Source organism: Microcebus murinus, chromosome 12 (genome assembly GCF_040939455.1).
Source record: "Microcebus murinus isolate Inina chromosome 12, M.murinus_Inina_mat1.0, whole genome shotgun sequence".
Taxonomy (NCBI): domain Eukaryota; kingdom Metazoa; phylum Chordata; class Mammalia; order Primates; family Cheirogaleidae; genus Microcebus; species Microcebus murinus.
The window spans coordinates 52,071,900-52,092,552 of record NC_134115.1 but is presented as its reverse complement, the minus strand read 5'-3'; the positions used below and the strand labels follow the sequence as shown (position 1 = coordinate 52,092,552).

The window sequence follows — 20,653 nt, the reverse complement described above, 5'->3', positions numbered from 1 at the left end:
CGCCGCCGGAATTCACAGGAGAAACTTTGTGGAGGGCATTTGAATTCCACAGGGAAGGATATAAAATTCAATCTTATCTAGAAATGTTAACAGTGGCTATCTCGGGATGGTGGTATTGTATACACAGAATGAAAAGATAAACATTTTAAAAATTGAATTCTTTGGAAGGAAATCAAGTGACTTGTGCTCTGCACACTTAGTCTTGGATTTACATCAGTACCTTCACCTTAAGCTGCCTTCTCTGCCTCCAGGAGCCTGCGCAGTGCTATGCCTGTCTCCGGACAGATCGTATCACAGTGGAGGGCCAGGAAGCTTAGCATTGCCAAGCAGTAGTGATGCAGTGTGTGGGCAGAGGCTAGGGAATTACGCCATCCTGAGTTTGAATTCTAGATCTGCCACTTATGACTTATCTAATACAGGACAAGGTACTTAGCCTCTGTGCTTCAGATTGGTCATCTATAAAATGAAGAGTTTCCTTGAGGATGGATAAATATATACATACATATGAAAAATATCTTTTGTAAATTTTATGAGTGCTATAGTAAGAGTATGTGGCAAATAGTGGAATATTAAATGATTATAATGATGATTATGATGAAGGTGATGATTTATGATTCCCTAAAGTTGTGAGATCAATAAAGAGAAAACAGGGTTTGCTCCCCTGCAAAACAGTCACAACTAGACCCTCACAAGGTGATCCTGCCCACAGGGCCTATCACAGGGAAAAGCTAACATTTGCAGTAGCATTTTTTACCTACTGTTTAGAGAAAATGAGGTCCAGAGAGTGAGCTAATGAACACGACCCAGCTCAATAATGGTACACTATGAAATAAAATAAAATTTTATTTTCTATGTCCTGGCATTCTGGGCTGCATTGCTAAAGTTTTAATTCTCTTTATTAGATATTTAAAAGGACTTGACTTCTATTAGGGTATCATGAAAATAAATTTTAATTTATTGATTATTTAACAATGAAATCTTACTCTAAGGATGGCACACCTTTATAGTCTAGGGTTACAGCTGGAAAACAAGATTTACATGGGCTCTAGAAATTGATATCTATCTATAATCTCTGGATTCAGAATGGACTAATGGCTAACAAACATATGAAAAAAAATGCTCAACATCTCTAATCATCAGAGAAATGCAAATCAAAACCACAATGAGATATCATTTATCTTCAGTGAGAATGGCCTTTATCAAAAAGTCCCAAAACAATAAATATTGGTGTGGATGCGGAGAGAGAGGAACACTCCTACACTGTTGGTGCGACTGCAAACTAGTACAACCTCTGTGGAAAGCAATATGGAGATACCTCAAAGAGATACAAGTAGAACTACCATTTGATTCAGCAATCCCATTAATGGGCATCTACCCAAAAGAACAAAAGACACTCTATAAAAAAAGATTCCTGCACTCGAATGTTTATAGCAGCACAATTCACAGTTTCAAAGATGTGGAGACAACCCAAGTGCCCATCAATACATGAGTGGATTAATAAAATATTGTATATGTATACTATGGAGTTCTACTCAGCCACAAAAAAACAATGGTGATGTAGCACCTCTTTTATTATCCTTGATAGATCTGGGGCCCATTCTACTAAGTGAAATATCACTAGAATGGAAAAACAATCATATGTACTCACCATCAAATTGGTATTAACTGATCAACACTTATGTGCACATATAGTAGTAACATTCATTGGATGTTGAGCAGATGGGAGGGGGAGGGGGAGATGGGTATATACACACCTAATGGGTGTGGTGAATACTATCTGGAGGATGGACACGCTTGAAGCTCCTACTTGGGTGGGGCAAGGGAAATATATGTCATCTAGCCCCATAATATGCTGAAATAAAGAAAAAAGAATTTTAAAATATGACTAATCAGCCAAAGTTGTAGGTATCAAATCAAATTTTTGATATTCTTAATTTTGGCTTCTAAAGATTTAAAAACTATTAGAGGTTAAATGGATTTTAGTTCTTATATTATGTAATATAGAATATATTCAAAGAAAGCCAAAGTTTTGCTCTATTGTATGTAATTGAAATTAAAACTTGGCTGCTGAAGTCTGTGTGGCTAATATTCAAAATTTCAATGTCAACTCAGAAGGAAATAACCGTGAGCATTCAACAGAGTCCTCAAGCTCCTATAGAACATCAAGTTTGTGACAGTAAATCTCAGAGTAAATGAGATGATATTAACTTTCTAATCCGAGTATAGAGAATGTTCATATCCATACAATCACAGTTGATCCACCCAAAACTCTTTCTAGCAAATGTGTTTAACATTGACAAAAATCAATGTCATAAAGTTCATGACTTAAAATACATCCCCCCTGCTGGAACAGTCACTCAAGTCTTCAACTAGAGCATTACTAGCCTTTATACACAGACATGATTATCTGGTTTCTAGTCTAGAGCAAATGGAAAATACAAATCAACTTTCTACACCTCCTATTTCAGTTTCAGACCTGTGCTTCTAACTACTATTGGTTTAGCCAATAATCCTTCATACAGGATACCCATCTATGACTCCCAGTTCTGAGCTGGCATTGCCAGAGCAAATCCAACAACTTACATCTGTGCTTCCCAGTGTTTTTGTTTAAGCAGAGGTATCCTTTTACCAAGTGAAATATTATACAGAAGATAATATGTTGCCTAAAGAAAAGTATAATTACTGTGGTTGAAGCTGGGGTGAAGTAGGAACAAAGGTGTCCAGGAATATCCAGGCATAGCCTCCCCAGCCCGGGCAGCCCCGCAGGTACCTCCTGGGAAGCCCCCAGGCTCAACAGCAAGTTTGAAAGCCATTGGCCTATAGTCTAATGAGAGATTTATTAAAAGGTGAAGCATGTGCTAATAATTGATTCAGATACAGGTGCTAAAGGGCAGCAGTAAGTTGAGGACGTTGGCTTTTAGGGTTGGATGTGTCACACGGCCACTGAAATGACAAAGCGGGCCATGGTGGAGATTATGGAGGCCAGCAATGGGCTGCAGACCTCCCCTTACGTGAACTCAGTTGGATGTGGCTCCCAAGGTTTATAAAGAAGATGGTGAAGTGAAGAGCAAAAGACACACAGTCAGAAGTACACAACATTTTGAAATTATTTTTGATGCCAGTAATTCTTGGATATCCATGACCCTAAAGACAAGCTTTGACTTGACAAGAATTTTATTAACAAATAATATGTATATAACACTGTAATCCCATTTCTGATATTTTCCCTTTCACTTTCCCCATTTCTCACTCCATCTTTCAGGGTTAAGTGATGAGAGGATGTCTACAGACAAGAAGAAAGTATTTGTTTCGGGCGTTACTTGAAAATAACATGGCAGCATCTGAAGGTTTGGATTAGTTCTGTGATTTCACTTTCCTTGGGGGCTCTTCTGGTTTATAGTCAATCATCCTGTGGTTGAGACTTCTGTTTTTCTCTCTCTCAGCTATCACCATTCATACAACAGAACATGCATAACTGTATTTATTAATATGTTTAAAGATAATAATTATCAGATGTTGAAACCAAACATCCAAACTTGTCTCTCTCGTGCTTACTCTCTTTCTCCTCCTTTCATTTCTTTCTGTCTTTCTCGCCCACCTTCCCCTCCCCTGGATACAGAGTTATAGATATAGATTTCTTATATTATTAAGAAGCACGTCTGTTAACTCTGGTGACTGAATTTTTTTAGATGTTTTTCTGTATGTCCAAATTTTTCTGCATGAACATGAATTATTTTTGTAATCAGAAAAAATGTACATTTTAAGGAAGCTAAAGCACGCAAATGCTATAATTTGAAATAACTACCCAGAGTTCCCATTTTTATAGTTTTTATTCCCAAACTTTTAAAATCAACTGAATACCATGAAAGAAACTTTACTGTCTCTCCTTGTCTTATTTCAATAGGCCATCTGAATGTCTCAATAAAAATGTTCAGGAGGCCAGGTGCGGTGGCTCACGCCTATAATCCTAGCACTCTGGGAGGCTGAGGCGGACGGATTGCTCAAGGTCAGGAGTCCGAAACCACCCTGAGCAAGATCGAGACCCCGTCTCTACTGCATGGTGGCACATGCCTGTAGTCCCAGCTACTCGGGAGGCTGAGGCAGGAGGATCGCTTGAGCCCAGAAGTTTGAGGTTGCTGTGAGCTAGGCTGACGCCATGGCACTCACTCTAGCCTGGGCAACAAAGCGAGACTCTGTCTCAAAAAAAAAAAAAAAATGTTCAGGAAAGAGATTGTCTCAGGAATCTCTTTTTTTCTATGATAATACTACATTAATTAATATATTAGGCTTAAGCATTCTATATACTCAAAATAGACAGTAGTCCTGATAAATTGTGGGTCCTTTTATAATCATTTTTATCCTTTTGGGCGGTACTGATTTAAGAATTAAAAAAAAAATCAAAGAATATCTCTAAAATCACAAAAATAATACAGTTAATGGTCTTATTAGGATATTCCAAAAATAAATTATTTCAAAATATATATCCTTATTGTAAAATTCTTCTTTAAACACTAAATCAGGTCTATTCAAACATAGTGAAAAGAAATGGTTAGAAAGGAACATTTCAACCCTTGTCAACAATTTGACGTATAGCCTTCATTTTTTTTCTAAAATACTTACAGGGAGAAACTAAAGAAATAACATACATAGCATTTTCTAGATTAAAATCAAATACCATTTCATATTCTGAATTTTTATACTTATTCTTATCATAACTTCTTAAATGCTCTTGCTTTACATTGCCAAATTTCTTTCTAAAAAGCTACAGTGTGCAAGAGTGAATATGTTACCAATCCCAGCCATGTATTGAGTCTTCTCACTTATTTTTAATCTTTGTTAGTTTGACATAGAAATATGCTATTTTGTTTTGATTTGATTTTGTTTTAGAGCGTGAACTTTTTCCACATGGTTATAGGCCATTTGTATTTCCTCCTTTTGTGAATTATTTGTTCCTTTTTCTATTGATGTTTTGATTTTTTTCTATCAATTTCAATGAGTTTAACAAAAGTACTTTAATCTTTTATTTTCCATGTTTGTTGCAAATATTTTTCTCATTTTGTTCTTTGCCTTTTAATTTTGCCTATTGTTGGATTAACAGTTTAAATATTTATATAGGTTTCTTCCATTGTTTTTAAACTTAAAAGTCCTTCTCTATATGAAAATTCAGTATATATTCACTTCTGTCTTATTCTTTTGATGGTTTGAGTTTTTTACATTTACCTTTTAATCTATTTGGAGTTTATTTTCATGTGTGGTAAGAGATGAGTTTTTTAAACAACTCTTTTTTCCAAACAGAAAACCAATTTTCCCAGAAGTATTATTCCTTTCTCCATTGATTTGTGTCCTTTATAAGATATTACAATTTCATATAAACTCAGGTCTGGTTCTGGCCTTTCTAGTCTGTTGATTTGTAGGTCCAAACTCTCTAGACTGTATCCCACTGTTATTATGGTATCATACTCTATCTTGGGATCTAGTAGACCTATTCCCAAGAGATTACTCTTCTTTAGAATTTTCTCAGCTATTCCTCTTACTTATTCTTCAATATAAAATTGATTATTTTGTTAAGTTTCAAAACCAATATCTTTAGTGAATTTGATGAGAATTATTAGAAGCAATATTTAGAACTTCTGTGATGCAAATTTTAAAACCTTGCTGTGAAATACATAAGAAAACAATGAAAATTAAAGTTACATATCAGTTTTATGGCAGAAAACATTACAAAAATCTCTGTCCCCAAAGCCATCAGTCTAGTGGAAATCTATTCATTACTTTGGATATCTAGTGTGGTTAGGGCCCTGGCTAGCCTCTTCAGAAACTGCTGAAACCATGGATCATGATTCTAAAATAAGAAAATACTTATTCTGTCTCCACCTCTGACAGAAGCAATGATACGGAACGGCAACTCCTCTGGGACCTTGTACTTCTGTATTGCTTGTGCCAAAATATGGAGAAAATATTTTACTAGGCGAATATTTGGATAAGTCACTTGGAGCAAGGAATGCAGTTTGAGACCAACCTGAGCAAGAGGGAAACCTCATCTCTATAAAAAATAAAATTAAATTAAAAGTAGGAAAATTAGCTGGGTGTGGTGTCACACACCTATAGTCCTGGCTACTCTGGTGGCTGAGACCAGAGGACTGCTTGAGCCTAGGAGCTTGAGGCTGCAGTGAGTTATGATGATGTCACTGTACTCTGGCCTGGGTGACAGAATAAGACCTGTCTCAAAAAAAAAAAAAAAAAAAAAAAAAAGGTAAAGAAAGAAAAGAGGCCGGGCGCTGTGGCTCACGCCTGTAATCCTAGCTCTTGGGAGGCCGAGGCGGGCGGATTGCTCAAGGTCAGGAGTTCGAAACCAGCCTGAGCAAGAGCGAGACCCCGTCTCTACTATAAATAGAAAGAAATTAATTGGCCAACTGATATATATATATAAAATTAGCCGGGCATGGTGGCGCATGCCTGTAGTCCCAGCTACTCGGGAGGCTGAGGCAGCAGGATTGCTTGAGCCCAGGAGTTTGAGGTTGCTGTGAGCTAGGCTGACGCCACGGCACTCACTCTAGCCTGGGCAACAAAGCGAGACTCTGTCTCAAAAAAAAAAAAAAAAAAAAGAAAAGAAAAGAAAAGAAAAGAAATGAGTAGCCTGGGAACTTGAAGGGAATTTAGCCCTAGGAACAGAGAGATGTCTACTTGTAATTTGATCAAGCTGTACACTGTATGACACAAATCATCTTTTCCTTCCTTTGACCTACTAAAAACTACATGTTACTCACTAACACTCTGTTTTACATTGGTTTGGCATCTCAAACTGCAGGATCTCGGTTGGAATAGATGTGGTGAGGAGAGGCCTGCCTCGGGTAATCCAGTCAAATTGACTTATACTGTACAGTTATGGAAGCTGAAATCCTGCCACCCACTAGCCCAAATCTGGGTAATCCATCCACATCTAGCCATGTACTTTTATCTCTTCATGCTTCCGTCACTACCGTCTCTTCTGTCAGCAATGCCCTTCAGTGTTTGAAAGTCTGATTTCTGTTAGTGGAGCCTGATCCCCCCAGACTGAATCAATTTCTTTCTCTGCTGCGTTGCCTTCTACGGAAACTTGACTGCAGTCTGAGTTGTCCAGTCATCTGTGTATTAACATATAGTCTGTCCTCATTATTTACAAATCCTGTTTCTGTGAACTTGTGTACTGGCTGGAATTTATTTATTACCTCGAAATCAATACTGGCAGCGCTTTCCCAGTCATTGAACACGTGCAGAGTCCCCGGATATACAAGTTCCCAGCTGAGCTGGAACAAAGCTTCCTTCTGCTCAGCTCTCATACTATAAACAAGTGTCCTTTTTGTGATTATATATAGTGCATTAATTTTTTGCATTTTTGTGCTTTTTGTTGGCACTTTCACGGTTTATAACGGTCCCCATGTGTAGTGCCGCAGTGCTGCCTAGTGTGCGCAAGCACCACAGGCTGTGATGTGTCTTAGGAGAAAATATGTGCGTTAGATAAGCTTTGTTCAGGCAGGACTGCTATTTGGCTGAGTTCAATGTTAATGAAGCAGCTACATATAGCAAAGGTAAACCAGAACTCACACAAAGCAGGGTTATGTATTGATCTGTTGATGAAAATGTTGTGAGCAGAAGCTTGCAGGGACCTAACCCTGTGTGCATGATTTATAGAACATAACTATCATGAATAACAAGAAATCTACTGTATGTCTAGCTGCAGCTGACACCCCAACAGTGGCCTCCTTAGCAGGAAGTTTCTGTGTTTTATTTCTGTTTATATCTGCTAAGTATCTGACCCACTGTTGGGCTCAGAGTAGGAGCTCAAGAAATACTTACAGAATAGAAAGTGTTGGAAAGAGGCGACCTATGCTGACAGGGGATGAAATAGAATAACATATAGATAGATTCTTGGAGACAGGGTGTTCTTAGAAGCAATTACCCTAACAGCAAAGGGAAACAAAAAATAATAATGACAGCTAATGGAATACTTTATTAAGCATTTGTGATAAACCTGTATTTTGCTAAGCACTTGACATGCTTTCACATCATGTGATCTTCACAACCTTTCAGTGCCGGTAACATCATCATCCTCATTCTACAAAGAGATGAAATGCCTTGTCTGAGGTCACCCAGCTATCAAATTGTTGAATGGGGCTCCAGCCCAGTTTTATCTGCCCCCAAAGTCTATGCTCTTAAACTCCTGGACATAAGGTGAAAAAGTTGGGCTTCGTAGCGTTTATAAGCCATGAGTGTCATCAGAAGGTGATCTCTAGGAAAGAAAAAGGGGCCTCTAATGGGAGCTAGTCTGAGTCACTGGCTCTCCTCAGCCTTCCTGGGAAGACAGTGATGCAGTTAAAGGTGATTTTTCTCCTGACTGGCAACAACACTGTCTTTTGTTCGATTCCAAAAGCAGCTGGCAGAATTCACGTATTATTCATGTTGGAATCATACTTTGCTGATGGCTTGCATATTCTAGAGACCCTCAGTAGTCAGCGCTGCAGCCAGGCCTGTTAGGGGATTAGCACAGGCCTCAGAACATGGCTGAGCTCCTGCAGCTGTTGTGTATTTCTGGCTCTGGCTCCACACCTCTTGGCAGACGAGAGTTTGTGTGAAAAGTTCTGCTGACTGGGTCTGAGATATACGGGGCGAGGGGGCCGGCGGATGGGGCAGCACAAAGCAAACCCATGCTGCTGGGGCCCTGGAGTCTGTGGCTATGTAGTAATTATAAGAGGGGGAAAAAGAGTGATTTGGGGACTCTTCAGAAGGTCGCTCCTGCAAGCTCTTCTGCTGCTGGAGAATGGGCTGATGCTAGGCTAGTGTGTGTGGTCACCCCAACCCTCCCCTGGCTATTCTGGTGAGAGCCTCCTCATTCATTGGTAGTGATGCTTAGATGGATAAAATTAGTGGCAATGCTAACATTTACTTTGTGTTTTCTAAATGTAAGCATTGTTCTAAATTGTTTATTATGATGATGCATATTTTACAGATGAAGCCAAGTAACCTGTACCATGGCACAAAGCTAGTAGTTGTTGTAGTCAATTGAATTGTTGGTTCCAACTCTTCAACCTTCTTGCATCCGCATACGTGCTTTGGCCTCACCATGGGCAGAGTGGGCTTCCTAGCCCTTGACTTTGAGCTGGGCACATCACTCTGGGAGTGGCAGTGTGGCTCTGAGCATAGGCCTTAAGAGGCTTCACTTGTTTCCTTATTTCTACTTAGCCCTCTTGTGTTTCCAACATCACCAGGCAAACAACATGCCCTGGCTAATGTGCTGATCCAAGAAGGACATGGGAGTGGACTCATCCAGACAACCCATTTACCTGCAGCCAGAAGCAGAGCCACACCAGCTGTGGCCACCTGAAGCAGAGCCATCCAGCAGTGCCGAGCACAGATCTGTTGAGCTCTAATGAGCCAAAAACATGTGAGTAATCCTGAATGTTGGCTTAACCACTGAGTTTGGGGAGTCATTTGTTATACAGCAGTAACTAACTCAAACAGTAACAAAGCTGGGATGAAAGCTCTGCAGTCTGCCTACATGGTATATGCATTAAGCTCTGATTTACATTGTCTTCCATACTCTATACAGGGACAAAACTTAGCCTCCAATGAGCTGAGTGAACCTGAGCAAAGTGCTGAACTCTCTGGGCCTCAGTGTTGGCATTTGTAAAATGAGCAGGTTGAACTGAATCAGCATTTCTTAAGATACAGAACATTGGCTTCACATGACACTCAACTTTAAAAGGAAAAAAAAAGGATTCTATAATTCTTCTGGAATGGGTATTCAGTGAAGACACTTCAGAAATACTGGGCTAGAAAATCTGTTAGTCTTTGACAGTTCTGATATTCTGTTACTCCAGGTAACTGCGTGGCTCCTTCATGAAAACATCTACCCTCATTACAACATATGTATGAAACTAAAATAATCCCCTAATTCATATAATTTAAAGGCCACGTGCAGGGGAAGAAGAGAGTATCTGTGAAGAGGTCTTTTCTTACTCTCTTGAATCCCTGCATATCCTTTTAGCACCTTGAGCCAATGATGGCAGAGAGGAGGACCTGACCACTTCTCCTACCAGCCCACCCTATAATCAAGCTTACAGAAAAGCACACAGAAGGGAATAGGAACCTACCAGGACATTAGACATCTCTCAGGAAGGAATCTATGTTTACCTGCTCTTTCTCCTCACCTCCCACTTGCTCCTCAACTCAACCCTCGCTCATTCACTAAAAATGCTCTGCAACAGCACCAAATGGTCAAATTCTCCCATCTCTCTCCCTACCCTGCTCCTGCCTCTACAATTTTTGATATGGTTGAAACTCCCTCCTCCTTCGGCTTTCAGTCTTTCAGCACCCTCAGTTTCCTCTTCCTCTCCCGAAGTCACCCCTTGATGTAGGTGTTCCCAGACCTACCCCGCTGTCCTCTTCTTATTCCCCAGACAGACCTGGGCTATCTCACCCCTTCACACAGCGCCATCCTACATCCTAAAGTATCCTGTAAGTGTTTCTGTCCTTGCCCATTCAGCCAATCTCACACCAAATTACCTTCCTCCCACCGCATCTTCCTGGATTTATTCCCGGCCACTTCCATCACTGTGCCCTATAGTGTAGCTGCATAGAACCACCACACAGAGGTTTCTTAAACTTTTATCCCACATTTTTCATGCTTTTCCCTCTGCTTAGAATGCTTCTACTCCTCACTATCACTCCTGATTTTCCACAAGGCATAATCTGCTTCACCCTTCTCAAGTGTCAGCCTCTTGGTGAGATCCCTGTTCTCTCCCAGGATTACTCACTCCAGCTTCCATGTGTCCTGCTTTTATTAGAGCATGGCTTCCCACCCACCAGGCTGCAAACCACTTGAGGTCAGGTCTCTTTCTTAACTATCTTTGGAACTCCAGTGCCTAGCACATTCATAGTACCTAGAAAGGACTCGATAAATGTTAGCTTCAGTGAATGAATAGCACTGACCTGCCCATTCCTCCACGGATGGGCACTGCCCACTGGTTTGCTGCCTGTCAGCCTTTTCTGAGGATGCTCACAGTGCCCGAGGGGTAAATTCGGTTTCATTTGTAATTTTATTAGCAAATGTTCACTTTCCAAGTTTCCTCGGAGAAGCAAAATTAGAATCCAAGACAATCCTTTGAGACAGGTTGATCACCATGAAGCTCTGTTTCACTTTGTTTATGTCACTGAGGATAATATTAATTACATGCTGAAATTACCTTTTTATTACTTGGACACACATACACATACATAGTTCTAAAAAGGACAGGATTAAAGTGGTGCAAAGAAAAACTGAGACTAAGGGAAGTTGGAATTAGAGGAAAGATGTGGTGAAATGGGGGCAGAGCTATTCTCTCTCTCTCTCTTGCATACTCACTCACACATACTCACTCCAGGATGGGTCCAAAAATCCAACAACAAACTTAGTCAGAAGTGAAGCTGATTCCATTTAGATTCAATAAATTTTCAAGAACTAGGATTTAACAGGTTTGGAATAAATGAGGTGAGGACCTACAAATGGCAAATCATCCTAAAGCCTCTGTTCAGTCAAGACCCAGGGAAGAGAGGACGGACACTGGGGGATGGCAGGAGAAAAGTCAGGAGCTCTATCTCACCAGGTGGTTGAGCCACAGGAAAGAAGGTTTCCACCTGACTCTCCAAATTTTTAGCAGAAGCCCAAGAGCGTATAGCTCTAAGCTTCTCTCTCCTTATCCCTGCTACAGAGTCAGGTTTAGGGCGCAAAGGGAGGCCAGGGAGTCTCATCTGCAAGGAACATGAGTTGCCTGCCCTGGTGGATGGAGATGTGCTTTAAAGGACTAGCGTAAGGAAATGTAAGAGGCTCCAGCTTTATATAAACAAAGGAAACAGCAAGAACATCTGATTTTTATTGAATACTTACTATGTACCATCATTATAGTAAATACTTTTAAGTAGTATCTTTTACAAAATCTTTCCCCAAACCACAGAAGTGCTATTAGCCCTCATTTTCTAGGAACCAGGTGACCATGAAACACTAGTTATTAATAGAAGATGGCACAGTGAAGTATTTAAAGAGCTCAGGATTGGGGTCCAGGTCATTCCCAGTTTAACTCTTATCTTCATCATTTCCTACTGAGACATGAGGTCAATAAAGATGATTCACTTACAAGAGACAGAAATTAACTCAAAATAGCTCCAGCAATTAAAAGAAACTGGCTCACATAACTGGAAGAGGCAAGGATGGGCCTCTGATCCAAAACCACTGGACCCAGGACTCAGATACAATCACAGTGCTGGTCTCGGTCCTGTTTTGTGTTATTGGCTCATTCTCTCCTACTGAAGACCAGCTTCAAGTGGCCAGGGAAGCCTGGTAGCTCCAGGCATATAGTTTCCTCAGTGAAGAAGGAGAGCATCTTGCTTTCAAAGTCCTCATAGATTCCAAGAGAAAACACTGTAACTGGCCCTGTTGGGTCGTGCATCCTCCATTTGAACCCACTGCTGTCGTTACATGGACGGGACATTCTGTGACTGGCAACTGGCAGGCCCATCAGAATCACATGCAGGGAAGGCATGGCAGCTCTTCAAAAGTAGGGATATTGCGCATTCCAAAATAGTGGATGTCCACTACATTTTAACCTTAGACAAGTCCCTTAACCTTTGTGAGCCTTGGTTTCTCCACCTATTAAAAAAATGAGTAATAATACCTATTGTGCAAGGTTGTTAGGAGATATGAAAATCACACTAAGCACTTGGCACACAGAGGCATTCAATCTATGGTAGTCATTTTTGTTATTACTGGTACTATTATTGTTTTGTGGTTGTTTTTGACACAGGGATCGGAATTTGAAGCCCATCCCAGATTCCCAGATGTCTAAAGCACTCCTGTCCCCAGGGTGGAGTCCCCTTTGGCTCTGCAGCCAGACGCCTTGCACAACCCAGGCCCCGAGTGCCAAGGTTAAGCTGGTTCACCATCTGACGGCCGCGGAGCAGCGAGTGCCTCCCCAGCCCCAGCAATGTCAATACTGCCTTCCTGACTCCGCCTATTGTATCTGGAGGAAAGTGGCTGAGCATTGTCTTCCAGTGCTCCCCCCAGGAAGCATGATATCACCCTCTAACAAAAGCGGGAAAGCTGACAGATCTGCTGAGATGGGTGTGACCACCACACACACCTCACTGGCCAAGCCCTGGGCAAGGGGCTGTGACGAGCAGAGAGCAAATGGCAGCCGCCCACGGTGCCCTCAGCCTGATGCCTGACGGGCACCTTTGGCTTGTCCTTAAATTCTCCCCCTCTGTCATACCCATGCCCACGTTAGACATGGAACCACTAGTCGACAGGAATGCACTCCCTCTTTTTATCAGATGTGGTAAAAAAATAAATAAATAAAAAAAATCAGGACCCTACCCCTCTGGCAAATCCACGTCTTCACACCTGCTTCTGTGGCCTCTAGGAAGGGACCTTGGGAGGACAGTGAGCCTCCTACAGGGACAAGCAAGGCAGTGGGGTGGGATTTGTGGGGAAGCAGGCATGGCTAGATCTAAAAACCATTCTGCACGTGTGATGTGAGTTAGGGAATAGTCTGGCCGGACGGGTGGGAATTGGGTTATCAGCTTAAAATTCCAGAAATAAGGGAGGCAACTTTAGACATTCTCTTTCCTGAAGGCTGGGAGTGAAGCCAGCTGCTCCTGTGACGCCCTCCCCAGCTCCGGGGTGGCGATGCTGCCAGTGCAGCTGGCTCTCTGCACAATAACAGACCTGCAGGCCAGGGCGCCCATGCCAGGCCTGCACCCTGTCAGCATCTTAAAACTCTCTCTTTTAGCAAGTCTCTAAAATCCCAGGAAAGGAATCTGATTGGCTTTGCTTCTCCTACGACTCCCTGCCTGCTTCTTCCTCACTGAATCCTTGGCTGTCTCCTCTTTCTCTTTCCTTCACTGGATGCTCATAGCTTTCCTTAATATAAACTGAAGATTTCCACATCTCAGTCTCTTACCCAATTCTTTTCTGAGCTTCCGATCCAGAGGGCCAAATTTTGCTAAATACCTCCTTTACATGTGACTTCAAAATCAACACGTACAGAATAATTATTTGCTCCATCCAGTTTTCTCTGCCATGTTTCCCAGCACACTGAATGGCATCACCAGTATCCAAACCAGAATGCTGGAACAATGACGGTGCTCCTCCCTCTCTCTCAACCTCCTATATGCAACCAATCACTAACTCCTGCAGTTTCACCTCCCAAACCTCTCTCAAGCCCCCTGTTCATCCTCACAGTCTTCTTGCCTGGAAGGTTGGGAAGCCACAGTGGCCCCAGCCTACAGTCTCTGCCATGTTAATTCATCCTCCACATTTTCAATAGATTGACTGTTCCATGACATAAATCAGATATATCATGTATGATAGAACACCCCACTAAATTTCATCATGTACAGAATGAGGTACAAGCTACTTAAAATGTCCCACAAGGCCCTTCCTGATCTGACCTCAACCTTAATTCTCTACCTCCATCCTACATTCCAGCTTTACTCAACTTCCTCAGGCTTGCCCTGCTATTTTACACACACCCCCTTTTTATAAAGCCTTGCTCCATCTAATGAGAAGTTCCTTCTTCTCTCTTATTTATCTTCTTGATTGTAAAATCATTTGGCTATGAATAACTTATAACTATAACTGGCCATGGGTTTTTGGCAATATTCATGACTATTTAGTAGTTCTTGCAAAGTGAGAAAAATTCAACCCACAAATTGTTTTCAAACATCATTTTTTATATTAAACTCAGCAATTAATGTTGACATTATATGTTTTTTAGACATTTACGTTCAATTTAGATATTGCAATTTCATTTTGTATCACGGGACCCAATAATTTTCATAGCTCTTTAAAAGCTCAAGTTTTATAAATACCTTTATTTTGTGTAATACTTCTATTGTATCATTTATCACAACATTTTATAATTCATTTTGCCTATATTCATTTTTTCTACTAAAACGTGAGCTTAGCAAGTTGAAAAATAATCCTTTTTTATATTTCTAGTTTGTAGTACATGGTCAAAACTAAGCCTTCAATAAGTCTTCATTTATTGAAAGAAAAATAAGTGAATGAATAAATGAATGATTGCCATGCAATAACTCAACAAATGTCTACTGAATAAAAAGTATACATATGTTATAGGTAATAGTCAACAATCATACCCAATCATACCCAATGCCCAATTTTAAGTAAAGGCCTAAACCTACTTTTATGAGTCTCTCTTTTACATACCTAATAGAAAAAAAAATCTTTTGGCTTTATTTACATCAAATATTGAACACAAGCCAACCTTTTAAGATAAGACTGAATATTACTTACAATGTATATGAAATTGATCTATTGTTATTTCAACGTAGCTGAAACCCTTTCTACAACACTCGCTTTTTCTTTTAGGTCTGCTGTGGAGTACCAGCAGTTCCTTAGTATGATCACAAAACTTTATTCAATAAAAATTACTAAACATGAAGTACATGTACTAATGAGAATTAAAAAGAAATAATATTATCAGAGATTGTAGAGGCTCATTGGCCTAAAAGGTCATGGCTCAAAGACACATGGTGAAGGAGCCTAGATTTAAGGGAAGATCAGGAGGAAGAATTGGCCCAGGCAAGTTGAGATGAATTGTGTTTGCAGAGTGGAGATGGAAAATGCCATTTCCAAATGTATGGAACAGCATGAACAAGAGCCAAGAGGACAGAATGTGAAGATTGTGGAGATGGGCCTGGTGAGAGCACACAGGCCATGAGCAGGGGTCCATGGATATGTGAGGGAGGCATTCGATGGCAGGCCAAGTATTCAGGCTTGCTGGGTGTGGAGTGGCCAGCACAAAATTTGAGGGATTGGATTATGTCAAGGTTTTGTAGAAGGAGACTGCATCTATGAGTACTGAGAGGTTCTCCTATATCCTGGAAAAGATTAGATCAGTCTTGACTAGCATGTGGTCCTCATAGCCACACTTCTCTTTTGATTATACTAGCTTTACTAATTAAGGGAGTTCTTGCTGGCTAAGCACTTTACATGCTTTATCACATTTGGTCTTCATAACAACCCTGGAAAATGGGCCTTTCATCCATTGAAGATGAGGAAAATGTGAGTTAGAGAAATTAAATAACTTGCTTATGGTTATTCAATTTGGGCTTTGACTTCATAATCCATGCTCTTAACTGCTTCTTCAGCTTGTCTACTACATTTGCTGTCAAATTTTTCAGGTCTTCAGTATTTAATGGATGTGCTCTCGGTAGTAGATTTAGGTGAGTACCATTTCTGGTTTGGACTTTATATTTCTGCTAATGCAATATATTACAGCTTATGCATTATCTTTTGAGCAAACAGAGCATGTATTGGCTCCCAGGAGTTTTGTGTATCCCCCAAACCTGGATGTCATTCCCAAGAACTTTCAACGAACCACGTCTGCCCCATATTAAACATATATAGTTTAATTTTTTGAACCCAAACACAGGTTTTGGTCCACCCTTCCAGCCTAGAGAAATCTATTTAAATACTGATTCTGTGCACTAACAAGTAAGCCATCTACAGGGAATAACCAGATGACACAATCACAAAGATACTTTTGAGGGATAGAGACTCAGGGAACAAATTGATAATTGCAGAGGAATTTAGAGCCCACCCATCTAAGGCTGCCAGGGGAGATAATATAGCTTTTTGAGATGGACTTGGAAGACCCCTTACCTCCTGGAGTGATGCCCTAGAAGAACTAAATTCTTCCAGGAAGCTCACCCAGGGCAGGGCTGAAAGGGAAATGCTAAGACCTCCTAACAAAGACAATGCTTAGAAGGCAGCATCTGTGAAGAAAGTAAAACTCCTCCCTCAGAGGATAATTCCACAGGGTGTCTGATCCCAGCTTCTAGACCTCCACCCTTGATTACTTGGACCTGACACTGGCTTTCCAAGACCAGCCCTAATAAGGAGGTTCTATCTGAGACCACTTCCCCATAACTGCATTTCTTCTGCCACCCCAGACAAGATGTTCACTATCTCTAAATCCAGGTGTTATTTAAAATGTCAAATGAGACAGGCAGGAAAGAGCTATGAAGACATGCAACTAGAGACTTCCCATTGGATCAGTATTGATCATATAGGACATACCATGCTACAGCAGAAAGTGATTTTTTGGCTTGTTTTTCTATATATACAACTCTTTAGAGCAAACAGACTGATTTGGTGAGGATAGGGGAGTAGAGAAAAATTAGTATGTTTATGAGAACTTGTTTGTAATCTGAATTAGGCAATGATTCTCAATTGGCATGGGAAAGCACCAGAATCTAGGAGGGTTTGTGGGGAGGCTTCTGAAAGCTACATACCTTCTCCAACCCTCATATGGGTCAGCATCTCTGCTACCCAGAGCCACCTTAATTGGGGCAAATGTGGCATATTTTTTCAGTTCTTTTCAGTGTTCAGAAAAATTGAATGAGAAGTAATCCACTGGATTAGAGAGATAAACTCATAAACCTCTTACTCCATTACTATAGTCTACTAGTGGAGTTTGGCTTGAAGAATGGGCTCCTGTGGCTACAGACATGATCATCCGGATTCCCGTTGCAATTGCCAAGACTTGAGTGTTCTTGTTCATGGAGGCTTGGTCTGGGGATGCCAGTTAGGATTCAACACAACCTTGGAAACTAACCTTGCTAGTGTCACCCTTCCTTTCCAATAAGAGCATGACCTCCTTCCTCTCCTTGGTCCTCTCCCTCCTGAGGTCAATGTTGTTTAGACATGGAGCAACTATTTTGGCCACATGGTCATTTTGCTTGATTTTGTGACAGCTCTTCTAAGCTTATATTGCAAAGTAACATAACATAATCACTTTAGGGGATAAAAGCGAGTTAAAACAGTCGTGTGGCTGGGTGCAGTGGCTCATGCCTGTAATCCCAGCAATTAGGGAGGCCAAAGCAGGAGGATTGCTTGAAGCCAGGAGTTCAAGACTAGCCTGGGCAAAATAGCGAGACTCCTGTCTCTACAAAAAAAAAAAAAATTTTTTTTAATTATCTGGGTGTGGTGGGGTACACCTGTAGTCCTAGCTACTCAGGAGGCTGGGCAGGAGGATTGCTTGAGCCCAGTAGTTTGAGGTTACAGTGAGCTATGATCACACCCCTGCACTCCAACCTGGGCAAGAGAGCAAGACTCTGTTCCAAAAACAAAGCAACCAAAAAACCCAGTTTTGTGTGCACACGTGTGTGTGTGTGTGTGTGTGTGTGTTATTTAATCTAAGAGGTACCTTGGAGAAACTATAGATACCTGGGCTTTGCATTACTATAATCCCTGGTGTAGAATCAGTTTCAGATTTCATGTTGCTAATAAATGTGGCACTCAGAAAAAAAAAAAAAGCAAACCAAAAATAGCATCACAATATTTACAGATGCATTTTAGTGGACAAATCAACATTTCTACGTTAATATAAACAATCTGTTTACATACTGAATCCATTTAAAATAATCTTTTATTTTCAGCAACATGTTACATGTTCTTAATCTTAAAAAACATTATTAAACTCTCAACATGTTGGTTATTGAAAGCAAATTGCAGAGCTGTAAAACAAAGTGTATGTAATTCTGTTATCTTACTGGATTAATTTTCAATTTGTTGAATACATAAAACATTTCAAAAAATAGTATAGCGGATACTTATGTATATTTGGATCAAATTCTGTTAATAGGATATAACCTGCACCCATTACGTTCAGTAAATTTTCCCTAATTCCTCTCCAATATCAATTCAATTTTCATTATAATAACTTCTAACTGAAGGGGAGAGGCTGATGGTGATGATAATGTATTTGTGACCTGCAGTTCAGGTTTTGATATTACTTTCAGTCTGTGTCATATAGTGTGAGTGAACTACGGAGGCATGCCACTATCTAGAAAATCTGAGCAACACATACACCAACCCTAAACGCTTTCTGGCCAATCATTCCTTAACTCTACAAGAGGTTTCGATACTCTCCTGCGCCCAATGATACTGGTAACTGCCTAAATTTTCCCTTCATTCAGCCAATAAACACTTTATGAATTACTCTATGCCAAATATTTTTAACATAAAACAAATTATATAGTCCTAATCTCCCTGACCCTAACTATTAAACCCCGCCCAAATACCTGTAATTCTGTTGTTTTAATTAAACCAGGGTACAGACACAAAATCTTTATAGAAAAGCATTATTGTTCTCATTTAACAATGACAAACCATTTATTGCCTTAAGTGGACCCCATAATTCTTAGCATGAATTTCATTTTTTAAAAATTACTCAAGATTATCTTTGAAGCAGATAAAACTAGGTTTGTTCTTTTTTCTTTTTAAATGAGAAAACATTCCAGAATAAGGAGCAGGAAAATAATGCATGACCGTAAGTAAGCAATCTCTTCATATAAGATGATTTGATCAGTCCTCAGTTTGTGGCAACACAGGGGACAATGACCATCCAGAGGAGAAACTCTAGAAAATCTGTTCATGCTTCAAGGACTTTGCATTTCAACTCTACCATATATTAACCAGAGAGCCACAGAAAACAACGCCTTTGCCACAGCTACCCCTTGTTAACCAGCACTGATGAGATTTGGTGAGAGAGCCCAGAATTCACTAACTCTGTTTTTACAAACACTAAATTAAGAAATAAAGCCAAACCTTACCAGAAAGGAGCACGCTGACTCCGTAGAGAACTAAGCCGGCTAGAGTCCATGCTTCCCCAAATCTCTCCATCCAGTTTCCACAGATGTGCATGAGGTCCCAAGGATCCTTTCAAAAACCCAGAGGTTTGTGACTTTCCATTCGCATGTTCTATGAGGTCTTGTTTACAAGTTAGAGGCAAGAAGGAACAGCACAGAAGCAGGCTGTAACAGTCTCATTTCTGTCTGAGCACAGGGAGTTTTAAGTTCCTTTTTCCTGTTTCCTTTGTAGATTAGGATGGGAAAGGCAGTATCTTAAAGGCATTTGGTATCAGCAGGGCTGGGGGCACTCAAGCCCTATCCATCTTGCAATTCATCAAAACACTTATCTGTTGCTGTTGCTTCTGCTGCTGCTTTTGCTGCTGCTGCAGGGGTAGAAGAATTTTGTTGGAAGTGTGGGTCCCGGTCAGCATTTTCAGAAACAATAGGGGTATCCTCTCAGAGGCGGGAAACTGAGAATAACAAACCCTCCACCTATGTATGGTATGTGATGATGACCAACCCTTCTCGAACCTCTAACAGCTCTCCCGGGGCCACTTGGGATCCCTCACAGAAGGGGCTTTTGGGTGTGGGAAGCAGTTTTAGCTTTTATTTTCTCATTTTAACCCACATGGTTTGAATTGGGAAAAGAAGTTTTCCGTGATGAGAAAACACAACCTGAAAGGCAATTAATTTGAGCGAGCACCAGTGAGGTCAGTTCTCAGCGTAGCCACAAGAGACTAGAATCTAAAATCATTTCAGCCTGTTTTCTTTCACACAGATGGCCTATTTGTTGGCCATGAGCCCAAAGATACCCATGCTACTGGCTATAGCTTTAATTAACAACTCATCGGAAGGTGATCTAATTTCTTGAAGAACTGGGCATTGAGGGATTTTAGTAATGAGAGGGATTTCATAATTATTGAGCAATGATGTTTCAGAAGCAAATTATATGCAAAATTTTAAAAATAATCTGTGTAAAACGCAA

At 40.5% G+C, this 20,653-nt stretch overlaps 1 protein-coding gene across 2 annotated transcripts in view; it reads right to left on the bottom strand.

Moving 5' to 3' along the window:
- TEK (TEK receptor tyrosine kinase) overlaps positions 1–20,065 on the bottom strand; it is a 109,222-nt gene extending 89,157 nt beyond the window's left edge. The window contains exon 1 of one of the 2 annotated variants that reach the window (XM_076008789.1): positions 19,651–20,065. In XM_076008789.1, coding sequence (XP_075864904.1) covers positions 19,651–19,741 — 91 coding nt within the window. In that variant the 5' untranslated portion in view covers positions 19,742–20,065. The remainder of the gene's footprint in view (positions 1–19,650) is intronic. The other variant, XM_012764387.3, reaches the window with a different exon arrangement.
- Positions 20,066–20,653: the final 588 nt, after the last annotated feature.